At 43.1% G+C, this 18,969-nt stretch overlaps 2 protein-coding genes across 5 annotated transcripts in view; one reads left to right on the forward strand and one right to left on the reverse strand.

Annotated features, from left to right (window-relative positions):
* ano8b (anoctamin 8b) overlaps positions 1-9,186 on the forward strand; it is a 42,375-nt gene extending 33,189 nt beyond the window's left edge. For all 3 annotated transcript variants that reach the window (XM_086268154.1, XM_086268151.1, XM_086268153.1), the window contains 4 exons: positions 3,321-3,512; positions 3,678-3,809; positions 4,977-5,087; positions 5,408-9,186. In XM_086268154.1, coding sequence (XP_086124280.1) covers positions 3,321-3,512; positions 3,678-3,809; positions 4,977-5,087; positions 5,408-6,157 — 1,185 coding nt within the window. In that variant the 3' untranslated portion in view covers positions 6,158-9,186. The remainder of the gene's footprint in view (positions 1-3,320; positions 3,513-3,677; positions 3,810-4,976; positions 5,088-5,407) is intronic.
* A 52-nt stretch (positions 9,187-9,238) lies between these two features.
* Positions 9,239-12,927, reverse strand: dda1 (DET1 and DDB1 associated 1). 2 transcript variants are annotated; one of them, XM_086268156.1, is made up of 6 exons: positions 12,810-12,909; positions 12,538-12,729; positions 11,903-11,983; positions 11,750-11,801; positions 11,563-11,624; positions 9,239-11,144 (listed from the first exon to the last, which is right to left on the reverse strand). In XM_086268156.1, the coding sequence occupies exons 2-6, from the start codon at positions 12,544-12,546 to the stop codon at positions 11,040-11,042; spliced, it is 309 nt and encodes a 102-aa protein (XP_086124282.1). In that variant the 5' UTR covers positions 12,547-12,729; positions 12,810-12,909; the 3' UTR covers positions 9,239-11,039. The 2 variants fall into 2 exon arrangements, with proteins under 2 accessions (XP_086124282.1, XP_086124281.1); XM_086268155.1 differs by having other exon boundaries at positions 12,538-12,927.
* Positions 12,928-18,969: the final 6,042 nt, after the last annotated feature.

Genomic DNA, 18,969 nt, shown 5'->3' on the forward strand with positions numbered 1-18,969 from the left:
ATTTTATCAACTTTCCTTCTGACGATGCTGTCTGTGTTGAGCGCTCAGTGGATCTGTGTTCGACTACTCCGCCTAGGCTGCACTGTCGAGCGCAGATCCACTGAGCGCTCAACACAGACAGCATCGTCAGAAGGAAGAGCGCAGGGCAAGCTAGCAGACAGAAGTTAAGCTCTCCTTGCAACATGGCAAATTGAACCTCCCCCACCCTCATTCAGATCTGGCCTTTGGAACTATTTTGGTTTTCATGTGACGTATGACCCTGAAGGTAAGCGCTTCATGGACTAAAGTAAAACAGTATGTTGGATGTGCCACGCAATGCTCAATTACATTGGTGTGAACTAGTGTGTTAGGCAGTTAGCTCGTTAACTTGTTAGCCGTCTAGCCCCACGCGGGGTGATCAGGGGTAGCTCGTTAACGGATATTTGCCGTGTTGTGGCGTTAACGTCATTTCAACGAGATTAACGCTGACAGCACTAGTGGGAACACAACGAATATGACTGCACATTTACGCCGACATCATCCTAGTGCAAAGACAAGTGGAAGCAGACAAAAACAACAAGCATGCTACAAACTTTACCCGAGTCATTTAGACAGCCGTTAGCACAGGATTCTCCTTATGGGGACCTGATATGTTTAATATTGTGGCGAGCTCAGACAAGGAGGAGACAGAGGTGTCGTTTGGTCTTGCTTCCCGTGAGCTAACCGGGGAGCACAGCCGTTTATTGACATCTGCAGAAGAACACTGCCGCTAGCTAACTGCTCAGCGCGGCAACCGCACAGCAACAACAACAACACACAGGGCGCCCTCTGACCCCGGAAGGACACACCGTCGCAGCGAGAGGGCGTCACCCGTCACTATGGCAACATAAACAAAACATAACTGTACAAACAGAACCCCGAGCAGCCCTGACCCGCTACAATATGCTGCTGAGAATATAGCCCAGAAGAAGCGTATAGTATAGCTTTTATTTTGGAAAGAGCCATTTCTCTGTAATAAACTCTCTTTTCCAAAGATGAGTGATTCCTCAATCAGATACAGGGCTCGCAAAATCGCCTGCCCAACGTCCTGGGGCTAGCGATTTTTCCAGTCGGGCTACCAAAATCTATCTCTTCCCTGCCCGTCGGGCTATTGTAGGAAGCAAAAATATATGTCAATGCTTTTGCATTCTTTCAGAAATGTAGCTGGGTAATTATGTCATTGGCATCGGTGAGTCACTGTCAATATGTGACATATTGAAGTCGCGTTTGAATTTGCGCTTGTTTTTTTGCTTTCACTTTGCAATGCACGAACTGTGTATAGAGAGCGACAGCACTGATCTGTGAGTGATGATAATTTGCGCACCAATTCCTCTGACATCGTCTTATCAATCGTTAGCTTACTATGCAAACATGACAAGTGAAATCTCCTGCAGCTTAAACATGTGAGAGGTTGATCGCGCAGAGAATCGCTGAGCGTTATGTGTGTGTGTGTGTGTGTGTGTGTGTGTGTGTGTGTGTGTGTGTGTGTGTGTGTGTAAAAGCAGCAGGATATATATTTTAGTTCTGCTGAGCCAAATAAGACAGGTCAGGGTGAAGAAGTGACAGCCAAAGAAAAGCTTACCACAAAACGGAGAAGTTATGACAAATCAGACTATAAGGCAAAAAGAAAGTGCAGCTTTATGGTTTCATGGACAAAAGAATTTCTGTGGCTGCAATATGAGGAGCTAAATAACCAGGGCTGCACATAAGTGGTCCGCAGGTGCGCATTCGCTGTCAAAAAAAAAAAAAAAAAAAAAACGCGCACAAGATATGAAGTTGCAACGCGCGTTTGCGTACATAAGATTTTCTGGAGGAGGACAGACATTTGTTTAGAACTCTTAAAGATGTCGAAGAAGCTCCTTTAAGCAATTACTGTGATGTTCCTCCACCTCCAAAGAAATGTCAGAAGGAGTCCGAACCACAAAAGAAGCGCGTATTCTCGGAAAAGTGGTTGCAGGAGGTGAGCTGGCTTCAAACAAATGATGAACGCACAGAGATGTGGTGCAGAATGTGCCGTGAAAATCCCACTCTAGTGGACAAAAACAGCTTTTTATATGGACGCAAACGCGCGTTGCAACTTCTTGTCTGGTGCGTCTTTTATTTTGACAGCGAATGCGCACATGTGGACCACTTATGTGCACCCGTGTAAATAACATAATGTTCTGCCGGGTGTGTTGTTGGATTTCTCTCGATTTCTGAGTCGACAAGCGTCTTTGTTACTGGGGCCAGTCATTTTAAGAAAGGCCCCCATTAGAACCCATGAGAAATGCAAGAAATGCATTATTGCTCAGTCTGCAATATCTTTCCCAGAACAAACACCAATTGCAAATAACAGACTAAAAATAAACCTGAAAAATCTGTTTAGAACAGCTACTATGTTGCGTGAACTACCACTGGCAAAATTTAGCAGTCTTTGCAAACTTCAAAAAGCAAACGGCCTCGATCTTGGTTCCACTTGTCTCTTACCCGTGACTTCAGTGGAAATTTCAAATTCAGGCTCTGACACAGACTGATTCATGTCCTACACAGTTCTTACAAGTTCATAGAAATTTCTGTTCAATTAGAACCAAGTATTTGAGTTGATGACTGTAATTTTTATACAATGTTGTGATTTGTGTTTCAACAATTTTTTGATTAATGTTTTGTTTCCTTTACAATATTATACTTTAATGTATAATATTGTAAAGGAGACAAAACATCAATCAAAAAAATTGCTCTCTTTTTTATTCGGGCTGCTTAAATTTATTTTGGGCTACCAAAAACTGAAGAGTCCCTGCCCGAAGGGCTACCAGGGATTTTGAAATTTTGCGAGCCCTGAGATATATTTATTTTTTTTAATTACTTTTGTTTCAGCAACATTAAATTTAAAAACTGTACTTTTGAGTTAAAATATATATTTATAATTTTAATAAATGACAAATTAAAAAGGCATGAACATTTGTTTTGTATCGAAAAAATATCGAACCGAACCGTGAATTTTGTGTATCGTTGCACCCCTACACCACATGGCCTGTCTCCGCAGACCGTGACAAGTTCATTCTAAACATCTGGTGTTTACAGGCAGAACGACTCGTTCTCTGTTATTCTCTTTAAAAACTGGTCACTCTTTGAATCCTAGAACTACAACATGAATCCTACAGACCTTATAAATGCTTGTATGACTGCCATATCTTATTATATCTTATATATCTCATCTACAAATGAGTTTAGTCCACAGAAAATGCAGCGTCGTCCGCAGCAGCCATGTAGTCACGTACTGTACAGACTGCATTTGGCTTATTGCTCCACTTTGTCCTTCTTAGGACACTTTCCAAGACTACCAGGAGATGTTTGTCCAGTTTGGCTACGTGGTGCTCTTCTCCTCTGCCTTTCCTCTGGCTGCCATGTGCGCTCTCATCAACAACATCATTGAGATCCGCAGTGATGCCTTTAAGCTCTGCACCGGCCTGCAGAGGCCCTTTGGAGTCCGTGTGGAGAGCATCGGCCAGTGGCAGGTAAGAAATGCACTGTGTGAACATGGGGAGCTGACTAACACACAAACGGCATTACTGTTAACAAACCAATCAAGTTCATCAGTAATCAGAGTCTGGCTGAACTTGATTTAAGAGCAAAGCACAAAGTCAGAAAAAAATGGAAAGCTTTTATTTTCCCGTTCACAGACTGCGATGGAAGCCATGGGCCTGATTGCCATCATAGTGAACTGCTACCTGATTGGTCAGTGTGGTCAGCTACAGCGTCTCTTTCCATGGCTCAGCCCTGAGATGGCCATCATCTCCATCGTCATCCTCGAGGTACCGCAGCTACTTCCTGCTCAGTCTGAAACACAGCGGCGCTCTTTCAGTCTTTTCCCGTCACACAGTTGTCCTACCTGTAAAGACTGGGACGGACATTTAACAGAACATTTACTCAAACCACTTCATCAGTCGGTAAACTGTTTAACACAGATTTCACTTTCATGACACGTAATGAAGTAGAAGCCCAGGAAATAGTTTACTAATAGGAAGATGAGATTGGCGGCCAGTCATGACATCAAACCAGTTTTAACTCTCCAAACGCGTGAACAAAGGAACTGAAAGATAAGATAAGATAGAACTTTATTAATCCCTCGGGTGGGTTCCTCTGGGAAATTCGACTTCCAAAAAAAGCACAGCACCGACAGAAGTTACAGTTACAGAATTGTTATATATATATATATACACACACACACACACACACACACATATAAATACAGAGACAAATATAAATAAAATATACAAAGGGGATAAATAGAATAAATAGGAATAAAAAAATAAAAATACAAGTGAATTGCACATTTCAAGTATTGAGTCTATTGCACTGTTGACTATTTACAAAAGTATTGCACAAAAGGTATTGTACAGTGAGGTGAAGAGGCACTACAGCTTAGTTGTTCCCCCCTCCTTTGTCCTCCTGTTTCCCCTCCCTGTTTGATGGCGTGTGGGACAAAGGAGTTTTTAAGTCTGTTAGTTCTTGTCTTGGGGAGAAGCAACCTGTCACTGAACAGACTCTTCTGGTTGTTAATGGCCGTGTGCAGAGGATGCCCAGCATTGTTCATAATGTCCAGCAGTTTCTTTAATGTCCTTTTCTCTGCCACTGTCACCAGAGTGTCCAGCTTCATGCCGACCACAGAGCTAGCCCTCCTGATCAGTTTCTCCAGCCTGAAACCGTCTGTGCACAACGCTGCTGCTACAGCTTGTCACATATTTAGAAACAGGCTGTGCTTCACTGTGCCGGCCGTCTGCATCCAGAGGGGTCAACAGCCTGCAGCTCTGTGCTGGCCTGATAAAGAAGTTTGAGCCCAAATGTTGCAAGAATGACCTCAAGTGACAAGTTGCTTAAAGAGGGCGTTTGAGGCACCGTGTCCTATTTACTGTATGTGAATTACTTTATAATTGTTTGACTTCACCTTCCTTGTTTTCCACCTCTCTGTCTGTTTGCAGCACTTTGCCATCCTGTTGAAATACATCATCCATGTGGCTATTCCCGACATTCCTACATGGGTCAAAGAGGAGATGGCTAAGCTGGATTACCAGCGCAGGGAGGCCTTTAAGGTGACTTCAGGGAGTTCGAAGAAGCCCTTTAAAGTCTCCCTCATTAACCTTATGATGCTACAGCACTGCAGTTGTTTCTTTTTGGAAATAAATGACTAAAGTTGCTTTGATATTGTAGCAAAATGACTGTTACTGTAAAGGTTGTCAGCTGTGCTGCACAACACAGGAAAAGAGATTAGCTTGTAGCTGCCCCGGGAGCACTAATGCAAGATTCTGACTGCAGTAAGGGCTTTTAGACAAGTCGCGCTGCGGTAGTGTAGTAGTTGACTACTGCTGATTCTTTATGAATGCATTGTGAGAACGTTTCCCTTCCTCTGCAGAAGCACGAGCGGCAGGCGCAGCAGCATTACCAGCAGCTGCAGAGGAGGAAGAGGGAGGAGGAGGAGAGGCAAAGGCAGGCAGAGCACATGGCTCGCAGGGAGAGGGAGCGGGACGACAGCAAAGGCGACGTTTCGGGGGATCACCACCACGACAAAGGTCACGGCAGCAAATCACGTTCTGGGTGTGGAGGCGGAGGAGGGAGCGGCGGGTCGGACAAGCCCAAGAGGCCCAGCTCCCTGTTGGCCAATAATAATGTGATGAAGCTGAAGCAGATCATCCCGCTGCAGAGCAAGTTCTCCTCGGGTGGCGCCCGCTCCCCACAGTCACCCACGGGCAGCGAGCCAAAACTGCCCGGCTTCTTGAGCTTCAAATTCCTCAAGTCGCCTGAGAATAAGAGGGAAGGTGCTGCGGCTTCTGCGGCCGCCGGCACCACGTCTGCCAGCGCCACGGCGACAGCGGCGCCGTCATCATCGTCATTATCAGGTAGCAGCTCTCAGGAGCGTTCTCAGTCACCCAATAAAGCCTTCAACCCCGGGAAATTGTTTAACTTTGGGAAATCCGAGGGAGGGACTTCCACGAACGGAGCTCCGCTGCCCAGGTCAGGAGAGGGGTCATCATCGCTGACGACAGAAAGACAGCCTTCCCGGTCTGACTTGAATGGCGTTCCGGACGAGATCCCCTCACCCGGAGGGGAAGGCGCAGAGAACGGACATTCATCAGACTTGGACGCGGCTGGTTTTAAAATCTAGAAAACGACGACAAAAAAAGCGCAACTTGTCTTTGGTTCCATCTCACCTGAACAGGTGACGTGTTTACTGTGAGGAAGGCCTGACCTGCCCTCTGTGCTGTCACAGGCCGGTGCAGGAGAGCAGAAGCTGATGAGGCGAGACTTGTTCTGGTTTGCTTTTTCTGCTGCGAGACAAAAAAAATAAAATAGAGAAAGAAACAAAAAAAAACAGGCTTTGTAAGAAAGACGAAAGCCCTTCTATCATGACCGAACACACACACACACACACACACACACACACACACACAAATATTCAAATTCTTCCTTGTCTGCAATACATAAAGAAATGCATGAGCTGCGTTTCTAATATTTTTACGCCTTTAAAGCAGAGCTTTGTTTCCTGATTTCTTCTTGTCAGAAATTGTAAACATCTCGGTGGCTTCACACCAACAGTCTGTCGTGGAGGGGAGGAGTTTAAGGGAAAAAAAAGCTTACATGGCGGTACGAACGGATTAGAGATTGTACATCAGATAATTCCTGAGTGTTTTTTAGCTGTCACCACACAAGCGATCGTTAGAAATCGGTCTCATTTTTAAACTGCGACGAGTTGTTGGGCCCTTCGCTTTCGTGCTGAAGCTGAAGAGTGGAAAAGCAATATGAGTCAGTGTTTTTGTTTTTTTATTAAGTGTCAATCATCGCATTAGCCCCTCCTTAACAGTCGCCCCTGATGTATCACCAGCTTTATTTTCAAAGCAGAGGTGAGGTCTGAGCTTTGCAGAACCCGGTTTGCTCCAATAGAACGCGGCGAGCTTAGTAAGTCGTAAAAATCACAGTATTTTGGAAGAGCGAGCGGTTTTCGAGGAAAAGGAGCAGAGATGCCCGTTGCATGCTGTTCTCCATCCGAGTCCGTAGAGCGCCTTGTAAACACAGATGGTGCCTCATGCCACAAACTCCAGCTAGACTTGGCAAACGAGCACAGAGTTAAAGAAGTAACATTTGCACTAAAGCCTGACGCCCTGCATAGAAACCACCTCGGCACAGAGGGCCCACACCAGCCTGCCTCATCATTATGCAAAAAATGCATTTCTGTTCATTTCCCCCTTTCACATGGTGCATGCAGTCAGCAGCAACGAGCTTTCAAAATATTCACGTTTTCTTTTCTTCTTGAACAGCTGTTTTTATTGGCAGAAGATGGAAATTCCCTTTTTTTTAACCAGTGCAGAACTTTTCAGATTATGCTGTTAACCCAAGACGTACAGTACTCTATAAAGGTTTTAGGCACTAAAATATGTGAGAATACTTTGAAAGATGTCAGTTTACCTGACAGGAGTTCGGTAAATAGAAAAACCCTACATTAGTGGGAGCTTCATTTGACTACACAGTCGCTCAGTCATTATGAGATCTTACCCAGAATCCTTCTCTGGAGTCGGGCTGTGTCTCTCTTCATGCATTTACTGGCTCACTTGATGACGTCACCACAGAGCTTCTGCAGGGACCAATGCATGCGTTGCAGGACTCCCTTTTCCCACTGAAGATACATTTTAGGTCATCGTCATTTTTCAAAAAGCAGGATGGCATCATGTGATTTACAAAAACATACAAACATCTTAGAGTACCTAAAACTTTTTCACAGTACTGTACTTTGCATATTGTTTGCATGATCCATGTATTTTCAATGAGCCCAGCATCTACCCTTAGCTGGTATTTCACTTCTGCGGGGTCTCCAGAAGGTGGCGCTGGTTATTTAGTCACCACAGGCAGCAAAATTAAAGCAGTCTGACAAGTTTATGATGATATGAGACACAGAGAGGATTCAGAAGCCGCCGCACTGCCGAGATACGGAAACATTAACTATGCATTTCCACACGTTCACCTCCGGCGAGGATTTGGGCAATAACACAGCGTTGAAGTTGACGTGTAGTACTAAAGCTCGACACTAACCCAACCTCAAACCCCAACTCCAGCGCATCATCCTCATCCACTCTATGCATTTTCTTTCCCTTTATGTTTTAGTGTCAGCTCTCTCAGATCGCCTGTTTCCTATTTAATGTTAAGAACCTGCCCCGACCTGCATCGGCTTAACAGGTTTTTGTATTCTGTTACAGCTTTAATGTGTTAGTTTTAGAAGTCTGGTCCATTTTTCGCTCACACGCCTGCAGAAGAGACGAAAAATGTTCTTTCCGGGAGGCAAAAAGTTCTTACTGACATCAAATGCAATACCGAAATAGTCTGTGCAGTCATGTTATCATTTTTAGGAATATTTGGAAGGTACTGTTCATTATAAATGTAAATGGAGAAGGCCGAGGCTAAGAGAAACGTGACATCATCAGGGTGTGATCTTAAGAGCAGCAGAGCGAGACGGTGACGACGTAGCTGAGCACAGTCTCATTAAAAACCCTTGATATTCTTGCAGCATCAGGATTTCTGGGATAAGTGGCTTCATGGTGCGTAAGAGTCCATCGTTTGAAAAAGTCCCATAGAGAAGCAGAACTGGTGCGCTGAATAGCTCCGCCGATGCCGAGCGAGGTCACTTCCATGTGTGCATTCCCACCTTATTCAGGTAAAGCTGAAGAGCATCACAACAGACATCGGCTCGTTACTTTTTTCGTTTTTGCAGTGAAACATGTTCTGCGACGGAGATCTGTAACGTTTGGAGGAACGGCAGCGTCACGGCGCAGGCATTGCCTGCATCAGGACACAAGCTCGGACTCGTTATCAGAACAGCTTCTTTGAAAAGTTCGGACATCGTCTGTCTCATTCGGAATAAGCAGGAAAGGACTGAATGGACGTATTAATGTTTGTGTTTCAGAGTGGATGTGAACAGGCGAGACTCACCGCAGCTACATTACAGCCCGACCCGAACCTCAAAGACGAGACATTTTCATGGAAGCCTCACTTACACAACATCATACGCTCTTCCAATGTACCACTGTACAAAAAAGATCTTTTAAAGAAAAATACTGGGGAATGGGATTATTTATTTCTTTTAATTTATTTTGTCATATTTTTGTAAGACCTGACAAATAGTTAATAAAACTATTTCAAATGCATCCCATGTGTTGTGAACCGCTTCTTTACATTTTTGAAGTACCACAAACCAAAAGTGTTTTAATCCAGTTTTATTTCAGCAAAGCTAAAAAGAACATCTGATCTAACACATGTGGGGCAAGGCTTCGGGTGGTGTAGAACAGTCTGAGCAGAAGCATAATGAGGTTTTTATACTTGAAATAACAAGACGGGGTATTTACAGTGTAGATATGAAGATGACTGACCGCACCGTCGACCCACAAAACAGGAAAGAGAGGAGGTTACGTCGTGACTCAGCCGGGGAGTGATAAGAACGATTTTTTTAAAGGACAGAAAAAGAAAAGCTTTTTTTTGGGTGCATGGACACCAATACAAACTGAATCTCATACAAGGAACAAGGCAGGATGGCAGCTGCACTTTGCTGTGCATGCTTATTGTGCATTCTATGGCTGAAAGTATAATACTCTAAACGCTCACAGCAGCCAGCTCTCCATCGAGAAGGGAGAAAAATAAAATAAAAACCATCCGGAGCTGTCACAAAGATGAGACGAGCAGTAACGCTGACCCGGGCCCTGAGCTGGATCCGAGTCTTAAGGCCTCTCGGCTAATACCTTCCACACAAAAATCCCCCCCCAAACACTTTATTTCTGGTCCAGGATTATAACATCCAGCCACTGAAACAGTAACATGCAAGGCAAGATAACATCCACTGGACACTGGGGCTCTTCTCTACTTTATTCTGTAGTCTTTTACAAAAAGGCAGACACACAGATACTAAATCGGATAAGCTACTGTAACTATTTACACACGTTATGCATTCTTTTCCCTTTCCCACACGTTACTATAGACATTTCTCTTTAGTGTCTGTGCTGTTGCCAAAGTTGCGCGACTAAAAATGAAATCTCACATTTCTGTATTTTCCTATTAAGACGTAACAGCTCTTTCTTTTTCTTCACATCTTTCGGTGAAAGATCTGCTAAAACTTAAAGAGAGAGAATCCCCTTCTTACTCGCCTCGATCAGCCAGAGGGAGGTGCTAGACGTGACGCTGCTTCTCAGCCACGCCGACACAACATTAATCCTACAAGCACGAGTCCCAGGATAGAACACAGATATTAATATATTCACCATAAAACAAACAAAAGAAGCCACACGTTTAAAAAGGTGGGGGTCCGGAAGAGTCGCTTCTACTTTGTGCTGTTCTTCACAGTGCATTCTTGGTTCTGTCGATTCAAACAGTGTGGAAAAGAAGTCGCAATGCCCCCGTGTGGTTGCAGAGTGGGCAGTGAAACTGAGATGGTGGGCACTGTGGCTGGCAGGAAGCTCATTGCCATTTACAAACAACAACAAAAACATCATAAAATAAAATTAAAACAGTAACAAAATACTCACAAATCAGAACAGACTGTCCGGACGACAGACAGGCTACACGAGTCTTGTACCAGTTACATTTTTAAGAGTAGTGTCTGACATTTTCTGTCCAGTCCGTCTCATCTTAATCCTACCATCCACTCGCAGTCCGCACTCACAGCTCAGCATGCACACAAACATATACATGTGTACTGGCCCACATGGGGAAGAGCCAACACAATCAAAACACCAGTAATGATTTCGCCTCCACGACTTGAGATCATTTCTACCAACGTTATTTTCATACACTGTAAATGGCGGCTTTGTGAGTGGGAATTTCCTGCAATTCTCTCTGGAGTGACTTAACTTCATGCCAGGAAAGACATCCTGCTCTAGTCCAGGAAAAACCAGGAAGTCTGCATGCAGGAGGGATTATCCTATGGTTTTGCTTATATTGGCTATACCCTATTGATGCAAACACACATGTATACCCACCCACACACACACACACACACACACGACGCGCACTTATGAGTCCTCGTTCATCTCTTGGCTATCTGTCCTGGCGATCTTCCTCGGGGGCGCCGGGCTGTCACCCTCAGCTTGTTCCTGTTCCCTTTTCTTTGCTGCATTCTGTTTGACACAGGATTACACAGGAATCAGCAAAATCACAGCCTCGCTCTCTTTCAACACGTCAGTGACAGAAGCACAGATGAACAGTTGCTTCATAGCACGTGATTATTTGAGACATAATAAAGACTCCTTACAAAGACTTTTGAATTTCAGGAGTGGGACCGCAGCTCATACTCGGCCCTGCCAATTCCATCAATATATTTCCCTTCCTACATTATACACAGCATTTATTGAGGTTCTTGCATTAGTACCTGTTGCCACTCTTTACTGAGGCCTTCCCCAAACTGCAGTTTAAAATCTAAATCTTTATTTCATCTGCCATTCTCTTTCAAGAAATACTGTCAACTCTTAGCCCTAACCCTAGTTGAGGATGTGGTCTCTGCCAAATGAGAGAAATGAAAGAACTGCACACGCTCACCTTTTTGTCCCACTGCTGGTGGAGGTAACGCAGGAGAATGTTGGTTTTTTCTGTAACAATGACTGTAAACAAACACAGGCAAGATGTTTTACATACAAAACACATTACACAGGGTGCTAGTTTAGCCACAGTTAGTAAGCATTTGAAAACATCACCACAGCAGTTTTACAGTTTCAACTGTACTTACTCTGTTCAGAGGGGTATTCGCGTGTTGGTAGGTACACGGAGGGCCTGCGGTTCTATACGAGAGATCAGAAAGAGGCTGTGAATTAGAGCTGTGCCTTCTAGACATGAACAAACCTTTAAAGAACTGCATCAAGTGATTTTAAAGGCTACTTACAGATGCTTTACAAACTGAATCTGCATGAAACCTGCTGAAGTTGCTCTTGTTGTAGACAGGAAGTCCTTTCAAGAAATCAGCCTGTGGAAAGAAGGTGAGGTGACCGTTAGACACTGCAGCTCTCATTTCATTTGTCTTTCATCTTCAACTTCATACATCCAAAGATCGCAAGTCTGAAATCATCTGACTTTCAGCAGTCAGACTGCTGTAGTTTACTCGTGTCGGCTGACAGCAACAGTGTAAGTCATCACCACCGACATGAGCGTAGGTGTGCTCCTCTTAATGCAGATGCTGCTGAGCAGGTGACAGGTCCCTGCAGATGACTGGATACAGCATTCAGGGCGTTACCTCATCTTTCACGACAACAAACCTGCCGCCCTTCGACGTCGCCATTAACCTTCAAAGTGGATGCAATATCGCACAGTGTCCATCAAGAGGTTTCAAATGGGCAGGATAGAGCTGAGCAGCTAAGAGCACAAATCGATGCCGGCTTGGCCTTGAATACCAACAGGAGGAGCAGGTGTGGCTAGCAGCTAGCCGGTAGAATCAGTTAGCTGGCTTACAATTACTGTATGCCTTATAACACCAGCTATACAGCTTAAACCACAGTAATAAACATGGGGTATGCGAACTACCTTCTCCATGATGGTGGCAGAAACGTCCAACTGCCAAACGCCGACTTGTGGACTTGGTGTGTGTTGTTCTGGTCGTGATGGCCGCGCTAGCTTACAGGCTAGGAAACCGAGACCGCTGTCCTACGTCCTTTTCGAAAGCAAAAATCACCGTCCTCAAACACAAGTTGCTGTTTCCATTTTACTTCCCAGTGACTGTGGAAAAAATGACACTACGCGCATAAAAAAGCCAAGACACCAAAACGCTCAGTACACGAGTTCGCAAAGCTACTTACACAGGACTTCTTCAGCTAGCATGATGGCACCGACGCTTTTCTAGGCCACGCCCCAAGTAGCACCTATTGGCTTATTCTTACCCCCACCTGGTAGTAGCTTGACCGGACAACCAATTGTTAAAAACAACACAATTTAGCCCCTCCCTAAACCATTGACCAGGCAATCTGCTCTCACTCATTGAGTTTCATTATGAAAACCATCAGCCACTATTGATCCGAGCTAGAGTCCAAGATTGATGTCATCATGTGGGCGCACGTATCTCCTGCACGCGCCAATGTTTATTAGTGTCTGCAGTAAAGGCTTCAGGAAACTGAAGGACTATTTAATTCTTTTGACTTTTGTTGTAAGTTTACACCAAGTTGAAAACTTCAGATTGAAAGGTGAGAAATTGAAAACTAGGGATAAAAAAGGGTTTTCATAACACAAAGTCATTCAGGTGTTTTTGGTATTTTAAATCCTTTCAGATCTGAGTGTAGCGGAAAATTTATCTTTGTATCATAAGAAATATCTAATTTATGATGGGTGCACAGCAATCACTGAAATCAAAGATCCACAATATCTTTATTCTTGTCATACAAAATCACACAACAGTCAAGCAAATGCAATAAACAGATAATAAATATACAGGACTGAGCAACATTAACATTAAGAATATAATGAATTATTTTAAAGACTGCATGTCAGTATACTGTGTCTACACCCAGACTCTTCTAATAAGGTGTTGTTAGGATCAGCCAGAATAAACTGGGCCCTCTAGCCTTATACAGGTGACGAAGGCCATTTTGCTGCACACTCTGACTATACTCGCAGTCTCTTAGTCTGCTTCTTAGGTTCACTGACTTGTACCTGCACACAAAAGAGAAAGTCAGAATGGATTCAATCAAACAGGAATCCATATGAGTAAAGAGGGCAGGAGTATTTACTTTGTCCAGGAGATGAGATTTAAATCACATGATGGTAAGGGCTTAAGAAGCACAGTTGAAGAGTCACAGTACTGTGCTCTTTATTTTAAACAGTGCTCTTGCGTAACATCATAGACTTTAAAGGAGGAAACCTGGTCTTGTTAGGAGAGACGGCATCCATCCCACTTTGGATGGAGCAGCTCTCATTTCTAGAAATATGGACAAATTTATTAAACCCCCCAAAATATGACTATCCAGAGTTGGGACCAGGAAGCAGAGTTGCAGTCTTACACGCCTCTCTGCAGCTTCTCTCCTCCTGCTACCCCCCCCCAAAAACCCATCTCCATAGAGACTGTGTCAGCTCCCAAACAGACAAAAAACAAACTAAAAACCATCAACAAACAACTTAAACATAAACAATTACAAAGAAAGAACAATACAGTATCCACATCTGAACCAAAGAGTAAAACAGTGAAATGTGGATTATTAAACATTAGGTCTCTCTCCTCCAAGTCTCTGTTAGTACATGACTTAATAATTGATCAACAAATCAATTTACTCTGTCTTACAGAAACCTGGTTGCAGCAGGATGATTATGTTAGTTTAAATGAATCAACACCTCCGAGTCATTCTAACTACCAGAAATCTCGAAGCACAGGCCGAGGGGGAGGTGTGGCAGCAATTTTTCACACCAGCCTATTAATCAACCAAAGACCCAGACAGACTTTTAATTCATTTGAAAGCCTGATGCTTAGCCTCGTCCACCCCAGCTGTAAAACTCAGAAACCAGTCTTACTTGTTATCATCTATCGTCCACCTGGGCCTTACACAGAGTTTCTGTCTGATTTCTCAGACTTTATATCTAATTTAGTTCTGAGCTCAGATAAAATAATTATTGTGGGTGATTTTAACATCCATGTAGATGCTAAAAATGACAGCCTCAACATGGCATTTAATCTGTTATTAGACTCAATTGGTTTCTGTCAAAATGTAAAAGAACCCACCCACCACTTTAATCACACTCTAGATCTTGTTTTAACATATGGCATAGAAACTGAACATTTAACAGTGTTTCCTGAAAACCCTCTGCTGTCTGATCATTTCCTGATAACATTTACATTTACAATAATTGATTACACAGCGGTGGAGAGTAGACTTTATCACAGTAGATGTCTTTCTGAAAGCGCTGTAACTAAGTTTAAGAATATAATCCACCCACTGTTATCATCTTCAATGCCCTGTACCAACACAGAGCAGAGCAGCTACCTGAACGCTACTCCAACAGAGGTCGATCATCTTGTTAATAATTTTACCTCCTCACTACGTACGACTCTGGATACTGTAGCTCCTGTGAAAACTAAGGTCTCTAATCAGAAGTACCTGACTCCGTGGTATAATTCTCAAACACGTAGCCTAAAGCAGATGACTCGTAATCTGGAGAGGAAATGGCGTGTCACAAATTTAGAGGATCATCATTTAGCCTGGAGAAATAGTTTGTTGCTTTATAAGAAAGCCCTCCGCAAAGCCAGAACATCTTACTATTCATCACTGATTGAAGAAAATAAGAACAACCCCAGGTTTCTCTTCAGCTCTGTAGCCAGGCTGACAAACAGTCAGAGCTCTGTTGAGCCAACCATCCCTTTAACGTTAACTAGTAATGACTTCATGAACTTCACAAATAAAATTTTTATCATTATAGAAAAAATGACCAATAATCATCCCACAGATGTAATATTATCTACAGCTACTCTTAGTACCATTGATGTTAAGTTAGACTCTTTTTCTCTAATTGATCTTTCTGAGTTAACTTCAATAATTACTTCCTCCAAACCATCAACGTGTCTTTTAGACCCCATTCCTACAAAATGCTCAAAGAAGTCCTGCCATTAATTAATTCTTCAATCTTAAATATGATCAACCTATCTCTAATGATCAGCTATGTACCACAGGCCTTCAAGCTGGCTGTAGTTAAACCTTTACTCAAAAAGCATCTCTAGACCCAGCAGTCTTAGCTAATTATAGGCCAATCTCCAACCTTCCTTTTGTAGCGAGTAAAAGCCACCGAATAACCGCTAAGGGCCTCTATACTACTTGTGCAAACTTTCAGGCCCAAAGCTCTCACAGGAACGAGCCCAGAATAAACGGGACAAGAGGGTCAATATCAGTCAGATATGTTAAAATTTATTATTTTAAAAGAACACAAAGGGTTTGCAAAAGGCCTAAAACATCGAAATGGGAAAGGTCACTAACGACCACAAGATAGTCTTGGTGCAACCTGCCAGCAATGCAGCCATCACCTGAGGGCTTGCTTTACCCCGGTGGTCCCAGATGCTCGTTGCTTTAAAAGAAACAAATCCACCCCAAATAAATACGAGCCCAACAGAACACTTATCGCATGCACTAAGTGTTTTAGTTCAGGCAATAATCGGTGGCACTAAAATCACTCTTAATAAAACTTATTCACTGCAAATCCACACGGAGCACCTCTAAAAAGACCTACTTCCCCTAAGGTAAGAGCCCAGCTCAGGGATTGCACATTGCCCAACTAATATTGCACCAGCCCAGTAGAAATAAAAACAAACCCGGCATAAAAAACAGTTTTAAAAGGTGACCCTACTAAAACCAAAAACGCAACAAAAAGGAGGAAAAAACAGTGACAAATTCACATGTGCAGCCTGCCCTGCAGCAGACAACTGTGTTTGCTGCACACCTGGCTTATCTTGGCTTATCTTCTAAAATCACTTCTGGAACCTCTGCTGTAGAGGTTTAAAACAACAGTTTGTGTAGCAGACAATTAAAACTTCTCAGGCTCTTCACCTACTCACACAACCATTGTTCACAGCCGCTTGTCAGTGGAAATCAAGAACACCTGCTGCTACTTCCTCTTTTATACCCTCCATTGGGTCCCCTGGGTCCTAAAGCCTTCCCCATTACACTTTCATATCAGAATCAGAATCAGAATACTTTATTAATCCCGTGGGAAATTAGGTTATCAAACATCCTTGAAAGAGTAGTTGTCAAACAGCTAACAAATCATCTGCAGAGGTTTATTTGAAGAGTTTCAGTCAGGTTTCAGAGCTCAGCACAGCACAGAAACAGCTTTAGTGAAGGTTACAAATGATCTTCTTATGGCCTCTGACAGTGGACTCATCTCTGTGCTTGTCCTGCTAGACCTCAGTGCAGCGTTCGATACTGTCGACCATAATATCCTATTAGAGCGATTAGAACATGCTGTAGGTATTACAGGTACTGCACTGCAGTGGTTTGTATCATATCTATCTAATAGACTCCAGTTTGTGCATGTAAATGGAGAGTCCTCTTCACACACTGAGGTTAATTATGGAGTTCCACAGGGTTCAGTGCTAGGACCAATTCTGTTTACATTATACATGCTTCCCTTAGGCAGCATCATTAGAAGACATAGCATACATTTACACTGCTATGCAGATGACACCCAGCTCTATCTGTCCATGAAGCCAGATAACACACACCAATGAGTTAAACTGCAGGAATGTCTTAAAGACATAAAGACCTGGATGGCCGCTAACTTTCTGCTTCTTAATTCAGATCAAACTGAGGTTATTGTACTCGGCCCTGAAAAGCTTAGAAATATGGTATCTAAGCAGATTCTTACCCTGGATGGCATTACCTTGGCCTCCAGTAACACTGTGAGGAACCTTAGAGTCATTTTTGACCAGGACATGCCCTTCAACGCACATATTAAACAAATATGTAAGACTGCTTTCTTCCATGTGTGCAACATCTCTAAAGTTAGAAATATCCTGTCTCAGAGTGACGCTGAAAAACTAGTTCATGCATTTATTACTTCCAGGCTGGACGACTGTAATTCATTATTATCAGGAAGTCCTAAAAACTCCCTGAAAAGTCTTCAGCTAATCCAAAATGCTGCAGCAAGAGTCCTGACAGGGACTAGAAAGAGAGAGCAGATTTCTCCTGTTTCGGCTTCCCTTCATTGGCTTCCTGTTAAATGCAGAATTGAATTCAAAATTCAAAAGTTTTCAGGCCCCTCTTCTGTGGAACCAGCTTCCAGTTTGGATTCAGGAGACAGACACTATCTCTACTTTCAAGATTAGGCTTCAAACTTTCCTTTTTGCTAAAGCATATAGTTAGGGCTGGACCAGGTGACCCTGAATCCTCCCTTAGTTATGCTGCAATAGGCATAGGCTGCCGGGGGATTCCCATGATGCACTGAGTGTTTCATCATCACTCACTATGTGTTAACAGACCTCTCTGCATTGAATCATATCTGTTATTAATCTCTGTCTCTCTTCCACAGCATGTCTTTATCCTGTCTTCCTTCTCTCACCCCAACCGGTCGCAGCAGATGGCCCCGCCCCTCCCTGAGCCTGGTTCTGCCGGAGGTTTCTTCCTGTTAAAAGGGAGTTTTTCCTTCCCACTGTCGCCAAAGTGCTTGCTCATAGGGGGTCATATGATTGTTGGGTTTTTCTCTGAATCTATGAAGCGCCTTGAGGCGACTTTTGTTGTGATTTGGCGCTATATAAATAAAATTGAATTGAATTGAATTGAATTGAATTGAATTGAATTGAATTGAATTGAATTGAAAAGGAGATGTAAATTATAACCGTGCATGAGTGGATTTGCCAGTCCTTCCGGTTTCTCGTGGATTGCTGGGTTTTGGTTTCTGTATGTTCTCCCACCTCGCTGTCACCTGCCTCCTTGGACTCCTTACAAGTAGTTACATAGCAACAACAGCCATGGCAACTTACACAGCAGCTCTGTATGATGTAAAAGGACAAAAAAATAAAATAAATTAAAAATAAAATCAAACATAAAAAAATGCTAAGATGGGGAGAATATTATTTGTGTATGACATCTGTTTTCACTGTAACTTAAGAAGATTTGTGCAAAAAACAAACAAACAAAAAAGCAAAATATCTGGATTTAAATGGGGCTTCTGGATAACAGGGACACTTAAATTATAACTGGCTGAGTGGCTTAGTTACATAGCAACAGCAGCCACGGGGCCTTATGATGCTGGAGGATAAATGCTAAGTAGATGGAGAGAGTATTCAGATTCACAAACTAACGTATTTAAGCTCTTTTAGATTATTGTTGTCTTGAAGGATGACTGTATAAATGAGTCTGAATTGAATTTAACTGAACTGAATGTTCTGTGCTTATGACTTCTCATTAACTGGAGGGGTCATCTGAAATGGTAAAATGCCCTGTATTTGTATTAGGGCTGCCACAAACGACTACCGATTAATCAGATCAT

Source organism: Aulonocara sp. 'chitande type north' Nkhata Bay, linkage group LG17 (assembly GCF_057382095.1).
Source record: "Aulonocara sp. 'chitande type north' Nkhata Bay isolate Kocher_YH1m ecotype deep benthic linkage group LG17, A_spYH_male_GT1.1, whole genome shotgun sequence".
In the NCBI taxonomy this organism is placed as follows: Eukaryota; Metazoa; Chordata; class Actinopteri; order Cichliformes; family Cichlidae; genus Aulonocara; species Aulonocara sp. 'chitande type north' Nkhata Bay.